Genomic DNA, 8,701 nt, shown 5'->3' with positions numbered 1-8,701 from the left:
ATGACATTTAGACGTTTCATAACAGGAAAATCACAGGTGAGATTAATAACTAACAATGGCTGCCTTCCTTTTACATGAACATGTTTCAGGGACCTCATATTTTGCTTTTTGACCCACTCAAATCGGACACCTACTGTAACAGCATCATTATCAATGTTATTAGTTACACCTGTGACCTATGACCAAGTGAAAATATTTGCCATGAAAACACACACAATCCATTATAATACGACCTTTTCTTCAGTTCACTGGCCATAAATGTTAAAGAAATGGCTTGTGATTTAGTTGTAAAGTGCATCTACGCAAATTTAGAGCTGAAGTAATTAGAAAATGAATTGATCACGACAGCAAATTAATCGGCATCAACTCTGATGATCAATTACTCTTTTAAGCTCCAGTGTGTTATATTTAATGGGGTTGAAATGGAATATAATATGCATTGGTATGTTTTCATGTGTATATTCACCTGAAAATAAGAATTGTTGTGTTTTCGTCACCTTAGAATGAGCTGTTTCTGCCTTCTGTGGTGGCTGCCATGTTGAACTGCTGTGTTTCTACAGTAGTCCAGAACGGGCAATCCAAACATTGGCTCTACATTGTCGCATTTTGCCGCCACCATAGTTTCTCCCTCGAGCTTTGAAAGAGAGGGTGAAGCGAGTGAGTTGCTATCTGCAACTACATCACTACATGCCACTAAATCATACGCACTGAACTTCTTTAAGTCTGTGGTTCCAGCCTCTAAAATGTGAATATTTGTTGGTTTCCTTCATATTCTTTCAGTCAAATGTTGTTGGGTTTAAACTATGATTTAAATATGTCACCGTAGGCTCTTGACATTTTACAGACTAAACAATTAATCGATTAATCAAGAAAATCACTCTTAGTAGAGGACTTGAAACAAGTTTGGTTGAAAATTTAATTATTCATGGTTTATATTGATTTGCCACTAGGGGGTACACAGCATTTTTCCAATCATTCCAAATTCCTAACCCTGTCGCCATGAAGGCTTAGCTTGTCCATTGCATCCCCCTCAAAAAAGGTTAAATTAGTTGTGTGGAAATACTATGGTTTCCAAACTGAACAACATGGAGATTGAGATAAAAACATTAGTTTCTTCACAAAATATAAGGAATGGGAAAGGAATCGCAATGATCATGTTGCCCCATGCTTATTAGGCACATAAAAATCTAGCAAAGATTAGGATAAAGGAAGAACTCCTGGTTATGTTTTATGAGTAGAAATGCGTTTCTCTGTAGCTGATGGTCAATAGAAAGTTGATTATCATTGAGATGCTGTTTAGTTTATTGGTGGTTAGTTGAGTACATTTTACCGGTCGAGATACATTTTGATTTATAAATCCTAGAATTTATTTAATTAAAACGACTTGGAATCGTCTAACTATGATTTCCATTTGTTTCTTATTTGAAGGAAAATAAGAGCACCGGAGTAAATTACATGTAAAACTGTGTGTTTTTGCAGTGTACGCAGTCATCATTTGTGTAGAGAAGATTTAGTTACCAACACATGCATACAAGTACAAATAAGCTGGTATAAATGCTGAATTCCTTTTTATGTTGGCTGTCTTAATATGACATGCTATACTTCCTCACACACTGATATTCTGGCCTTAGGGCAATCGCACAGATATTCACCAACACACACACACTTTACAGAGATGTACACAAAGATTATCATGCTTTAGAGTCTCTATTTATAGTTTATTTAGACATTTGGCCTCCGACAGCTCGGTTATGAAATGATAGCTCCTGGCTAAATGCCACTCAACCGTACACATTAGACTGTGGATTTCTGTCTCTCTATCTAGTTCAAAGGCAGCATCTGACTAAATATGTCTCAAATAATTTTCTTTTTAATTAAAGGCATTTAGCTGAAAATTGTGTCTGTTATTGAAAGAACAGCCACAGGGCAGTTTACTTTTTTATGTTACCAAATGTATCCCAAACTTTTTATTTCTTACAGAGATCTGCAGTCTACATCTTATCAAAATTATTTTATATATGGTTCAGTTGTGTGTTTCCTTGGCATTTCCCTTCCCTTGTATGTTTCTTTTAAATTGCTTTGAGAAGACATGCGTCTATGTGTCTATGCGATATTACCACTAGATGGCAATGGAAAACAGCCCACACTGCTCAAGCTGCACCCTGTTGTACCCAGATTAGAAAAGAGAGACTATGAAAGCTCCCCTCAGAACAGTAGCAATATAATGCACAGTTAGAGACATACACAACATCCAATACATAAACAAAATATAATACATAGCATAAAAGTGCCAAAGTAGTTGTCAGATCTTAAATACAATATACAAGAGCAAACCCCTTCAGAGGGTCTCTTGTCAGATTGTCTTAGGGTCTCATGCTGGACAGCTTCTGTTCCTGCTGCAGCGTCTTCCAGTTTGAGGGAGCAGAGTAGTAGAGAACTTTTTTACCAAATTCTGTACGGACTGAGGGGATGGAGAGAGTGATGAAGCCCTGGGAGCATAGGCTGTGGCAGCACTGTTTATGTGACAAGGGGATAAAAAAGTGAGCAGCAGTCCAAGGATTTCTAAATGAAGTTATACCAGTGCAAAACAATCACCAGTTGAGTCACTAGAGTACAATAGTGTTTACTACCAGTTATGAATCTCAGTGCTCCATGATAGACGGCGTCCAACAGACAAAGAAAGTGAGCTGGGGCGTTAATGTAGGAAACAGAGTAGCTGTACAACGTAGCCTTGGTTTTGTCTGCATTAAACACTAGTCTAAGACAGAACAAGTGCAACTGATTAGTGTCAAATGTAGACTGTAAATGTTTAAATGCCAAGGCAACAGTGCTTGCACAACAATATACAATAGTATCATCGGCATAAAGATGTGCAGATGCATTACTACATTGACCCACCCTTATATTCCTGTTCGGTGGTTTGGAGTAGAAAAAGAAGGAGTTCAAGTAACAAATACATGTGCACTTAATGTTTGGATGTACAATCAGTAGAGAGCTTCATGAACCTAACATGTGAAGTCAAGATACAAACCATCTCATATATCACCATCTACATTATTAATGCAAGACAACTTCTTGTTTACGGACATGCAGCCAACAAGAGGTTCAGGTTAAACCAATCAATACTTTACAACGATGCCTACACATTGCCTGTCTTTCTCAATAGTTGATCATGTTTTCTCAGTCTTATTTTTCTCCATCTCTCCCATATAGCCATATAGTCATAGTTATTTATGTTATTGAATAGAAGAAGGCCCAGACTGCCTGTGTGGGATGCTTGCGGTGTCGATTTTAGCTTGACATTTTTAATTTTTACTGTCACATGTGGGTGGATGTGGGTGGTTTTCCTATTGTCTTAAGTGATGTTTCATTAAAGACTGACAAAAACGTCTCTCCATATCTCCCTTTCCCAGGATGCCCAGATTGAGAAGGAGAAGCAAGTCTATAACATTACAGGAGGATGTACAGCCCTCACTGTGGTTTACCTTCTAGGAAAACTATACGTTGGGAATGCAGGTGACAGCAGGTGTGTGTGCTTATCTTCTGTTCACTCAAAGGGTCTGTAAAGCAGTATGATTAAAATAGAATGAATTATGTTTAAAGTAAATCTCTTGCCATTTCACATTCCCTTAGCCCGTTTGTGACCATGTGAACTTGTCTTGGGAGAATGAGTTGGAGCGTCAACTAATAGAGCTGCTTGTTCTTTTGAATATACGGTTGCATGTACATTACTTTTCCTTTTTTTTTATGTCTGCAGGGCTATCATTATTAGAAACAATGAGATCATTCCCATGTCGACAGAGTTCACACCAGAATCGGAACGACAGCGACTGCAGTTCCTGGTAAGAAAACTCTGCACACCTAGTCTTTAGTCCAAAGCTTGACAAATATATGTAATAAAGTCACACAAAGCCATGTTAGCCTACCTAAAATCTACACACACAGTTAGCAACTGACCCCCTGCACCGGAACTCACTTTATTTTGTTGACCAGAGAAACGGTGCTTGTTGTCATCCACAGCTTCTCACTGTGTGTTCACACAACAAGCAACACAATCAGCAAGACATTTCAAGTCCATCAATTTCCTACAGAGCTGTGCAACAGCTCAACAAGCTTGTCAGCTGAGAATAGCTGGCTGTGATTGACCTTTTTATAGTCAGTGGCAGTAAGCAGTGACTCATGTCTCTGCAGTTCTATGCTTCTTTTTGATTTCATGAATAAATGTGTCAAAGATGTTTGGATGAACAGTTGCCAATGGAAAGCTCATTACCGAATGCTCTTTCTGCATATATTGCCTGCACTGATATATATTACAGTAGCATATATTAAGAAAGAAGTGGAGCCTGACCAAAACATTGGCATGGACAACATTCTTCTCACAAATCTATTGATATTGGCAGATACTGTATGTCTGCCAGTAAATAATTAGGAATCTCCATTATGTTGTTTGTCCACCAGAGTGTAATGACAAGTAGATTTTTCAACCGTTAAATGTCCTGCTCAGTACAATTCTACATAATAATATGGTTTTTTATGTTATGTAAAACAAAGGAAGGAACAGTCTCTACTTGCTGCCTTTATATTAAGTTTCTTGAAATCCTTTAGGGTGCTCCCAACCTGAAGCAAAAGCAGGGAATTCACATCCATCAGGCTGAGCGCTCACAAATTTTCTTCTTCTTTTTCATTTTTTTCCCCGAATAAACCCTCAACAACAGTCCACAACACAGACATTTCAGGCTCTGCCTTCCCCAGTGTGTGTGTGTGTGTGTGTTGAGCAGATGTCTGGTATTGATGATTATATTGACCTCAATTCCACCCTTTAATCATCAATCAAAGCCTCGTCTGCACATCAGTCACAACAGCCTTGACTAATGTAAGAAGAAAATGTAACTTATTCCCATCATTCCAGTATTAGTCAGGCTTATAAAAAGTGACGTGACAATGAGCAAAAAAAAAAAAAAACAAAGCAATGGAAGATGACTTTCATTTGATTTCAAAATCTGCCACACTTTGACTGCTTGACTGACTTGAAGACCACATCTGTCCTCCAGGGTTTTATGCAGCCTCACCTGTTAGGAAATGAGTTCACACACCTGGAATTTCCCCGGAGAGTTCAGAGGAAGGAGGTGGGCAAGAGGATGCTCTACAGAGATTTCACAATGAATGGATGGTAAGTCTCCCCCTCTGTTTTTTCATTTTCTCATTTGCACACGATTTTCACTGAGCATACAAAGACTCCTGCCTCTTCAAAATGTGTGCCTGAGACGAATGACCTGCCGTACCTGTGAAATGAAACCTGCTAATGTTCTAGGATTATAAACTCCAGCCCTCTCCAGTTGCATCCACCTTAAATGAAACTGTATTCTGAAAAAAAGATTTCATTAGTCTGCATCTCTGCTTCTCTCCCTCCCTTTCCCTCCTTTACTTGCACTCTTCTACACAGTAAGAGCTGAAGAGAGCAGCAGAGAGCTAACGAGGGAGCAGCCTAAGCTGATATAATGATACAGCAGAGATGGTCCTGTATATGCGATGTTATGTGGGTTAGCAAGGCACCATGCTGTTTGAGGGTGGCTGCAGTGGAAGCCAGTAATGAGATGTGCTTTTACTGACACTCTCACTCTCACTCACTGACACACAGAGGCACATACAGTACTGTGCGTATTGTGGTGTGTGATGTATATTTCACCACAAGATCACCCCTCAGGAGCAGAAATATGCCAGCCAGGATGTGCTGCTGCATGGACTACTGTTGTTTCTCTTCACATCTACGCAAAAAAGTAGTTTGTGTTCATATTTCTGAAGGACTGGCTGACTTTTTCAACACAGGCACTGATGTAATACTTAACTTTGGGTACAGTACTTTTTTTGATACCTTACTTTGAGAAATTTAAAGTTGCATTCATTTATTATCACCTTAAAGCAGCTACAAGGAACTTGTAGTGTTGGTTGTGGCGGACCCTGCAGACAAAAGCAGTAGTGTTTCCAATGGCCGGCTTTAAGAAGAACTATTTAGGAATAGCCAATCTTTTCACTGTTAATCTTAGTTGTTTATGTAGGTCATATACAGGTATCAATATTTAATTGAGACTGTTTCATAACTAGTTTAAAACTCCTAATAGTACATTTAAGCTAGCAAACTTGTTAGCAACAGTTGCTTATACATGTGCAGTGGCTGCTTAGCATAAATTTAGAGTTGCATGTAAGTTGAGTATTCACTCTTTAGCTCATCAGTGTTATTTCAAGCTGCACCTTGAAATGACACTGATGAGCGACGTACGTGTGAACCAAAACATTAAATTTGTGGGTTGTAAAGCTAAAACAATCAGCTTAAAGACATTGAAATGCTGGAGCTGAGGGGAACCTGCAGAGTTGAGTGATAATTCCCTGTGGGTTTTTCACTATCTACTCCTTTTACCTTCCCCTTTTCATCTGATCCATTGGTAATGTAGAAATATTGATTATTGCAGCTTTAAACATGTTTATTTTACAAAAACTGTGAAACTGTACAAACAAGAAACTACAGTGGCCATGAAACTCACAAAAAACGTGAATAGCCCTATGTAGAGATCTGTCTGTCTTTGTTTTTTATCCATTCTGGATTCTTGGATCCTTGAGCAAGGCAGCATTCATATGGAGATACTCAAGGGCGAAACTGCTCATCAGAATTTCTCACAGCCCAAGGTCATATCTTCAAAATGGCTTGTTTTGTCCAACCAACAAGAAGTACAAAACAGAAAAGCAAGAACATCTCACATTTGAGAAGCTGGTGTGTAACTTTAAAATGCAATGCAAGACAATAGTGAACATTCTCATTTGGCAACCCTTAACACTGCAGATAAAACAGTGGGAAGATACATTAGTGCACTGTGTGACTCACTGTCTCTCTATCAGAGGTGTTAAGTTTAACGAGCAGGGATGATAGGATGACTGATGGATGAAGAAGTTGTATCTCTGCTTCTGCAGCACAAGGGGGAAAAAAAGCCAGGCAGGAAGAGAGTGTTGCGTTTGGGTCAGGAAAAGTACACGTCTCGGTTTTGAGACAGACAAATGAGCAGAGAGAGACACGGACTGACAGACAGAGCAAACCCTGGTCAGATATGAAGCCGTTTGAAGTTTATACTCTCCACTGACTGGTGACGCCAAGTCTAATCTATCTAGTTTAAGTACGTCAGCCTCAGCCGTGGAGCCTTTCAGTCTGACATCAAAGCTCCATTTCTAAGTGTGTTTTCAGATCTTATGCTTCCATTTGTGCACTTCTGAACTCATTTCTTGTTGTTGCCTGTGTTTGCTTGCTCACTTTCACTCGCTAAATTTTTCAGGAGCAAAAACACTTGTTATTGCACTCTAGAGAGACTCTTGCTATGAGACGCAGAATCAAGACCTGCAGGAAGGATGGAAGTGGCCACATATGTTTTATTAAATAAGCCTGAGCAACTTTACTCAACTTGTCAAAACAGTTTGATGTTAAATAGAACGTTGGAGACAATCGTTGGAGACTAATCATATTATCAGGGTTATAGCCCATGCAGACATTTTTAACAGAAAACCTGCATTACAAACTGAGGTGAGGAGATTTAAAGATGTGGCTATTAAAGAGACAAGGAGGGTCTTACAAAGCTATGCTATCAAGTTGCATTATGGAGAGTGAATTTTTGGAGCTTGCTCGATACTTTGAAGTAAAAGTCAGTCTGCTGCAGCAATTTTGACCATTCTTTTCTAAAAATGTACACCGGCAAGTCCCCCAACTTTAAGAACTTTCAATACTAAATCGCTGGAGTAAAACTTTTTTTCACTAAACTGGCCCAGCATGGCTTCTATCTTGGCTCTCTTCTGCTCCTCCGGAGCCTTTTTGATCCAATCCAATCAGACATCATTCAGTGATGTTTTCAGCAATAAAGCAGAGATACAGATTAAAACACAATTGTAGCAAGTTTGAAGGAGCCACCGGCCGCTGCATCTAGACACAGATATTTTTTCATATCACACACAGATCCATTGCTAATATAAAAATATTGATAAGTGCAGCTTTAATAAGTATTTAAATGTGCAATTTCAATGTACAAATCAGTCAATTAATGATGGTGGTACAGCCAATGAGATTTTTAATAATGAGTTTCCCTTCCAGGTGTTGAGATGGTAAATAAGAGACAAAAGGACCCAGATGTGGTTAAGCATATTTCTGTTTTTATTTGATCTGACAGTCTCAGCTACAGCATGTCATTAGCACAGTAGCTGGTGCCCTGCTCAAGCACTGGTGGCAGAAGCTGGTGGTTATGTTGCGTCTGGGTGGGTAATGATGCACCTGAGGATGAGGCTGTAGAAGCTGCTGACTGTGGAGAGGTTTAAAATAGTATAATTAAGATCTCAGAGGTCTCATTTTGCTCTTCTTACTCTACTTTTCAAAGCGTGTGCATGTGTGTATATTATTTTCATGTGAATGTACGTGTCAGACACGACGGACGAAAAGATTAATTCCCTGTCTCAGTCTGCTTTTCTTTTCTTTCCTCGCGCACAGGGCATACAAGACCATTGAGGATGAAGATCTCAAGTTTCCCCTAATATACGGGGAAGGGAAAAAGGTAAGAGTGTGTGTTGACTCCAAGCCCTGTACGTCTACTCTAGAATCGCAAAACTGCAGAGAAAACCGCTCACTCTCACATTGTCAATCTGACATACACACACAGACACACACACTACATGC

The 8,701-nt window shown here is 39.3% G+C and overlaps 1 protein-coding gene across 1 annotated transcript in view; it reads left to right on the top strand.

Annotated features, from left to right (window-relative positions):
* Positions 1 to 8,701, top strand: part of LOC118341741 (protein phosphatase 1H-like) — a gene marked incomplete at its 5' end in the record, with an annotated part of 21,452 nt that overhangs the window by 7,211 nt on the left and 5,540 nt on the right. The window contains 4 exon segments of the mRNA XM_035680088.1: positions 3,414 to 3,526; positions 3,758 to 3,842; positions 5,052 to 5,170; positions 8,516 to 8,579. Coding sequence (XP_035535981.1) covers positions 3,414 to 3,526; positions 3,758 to 3,842; positions 5,052 to 5,170; positions 8,516 to 8,579 — 381 coding nt within the window.

Source organism: Morone saxatilis, unplaced genomic scaffold (assembly GCF_004916995.1).
Source record: "Morone saxatilis isolate NCDOM2014 unplaced genomic scaffold, NCSU_SB_2.0 Contig10, whole genome shotgun sequence".
NCBI lineage: Eukaryota > Metazoa > Chordata > Actinopteri > Moronidae > Morone > Morone saxatilis.
The sequence above is the reverse complement of the archived record's forward strand: the minus strand, read 5'-3'. Positions and strand labels throughout refer to the sequence as shown.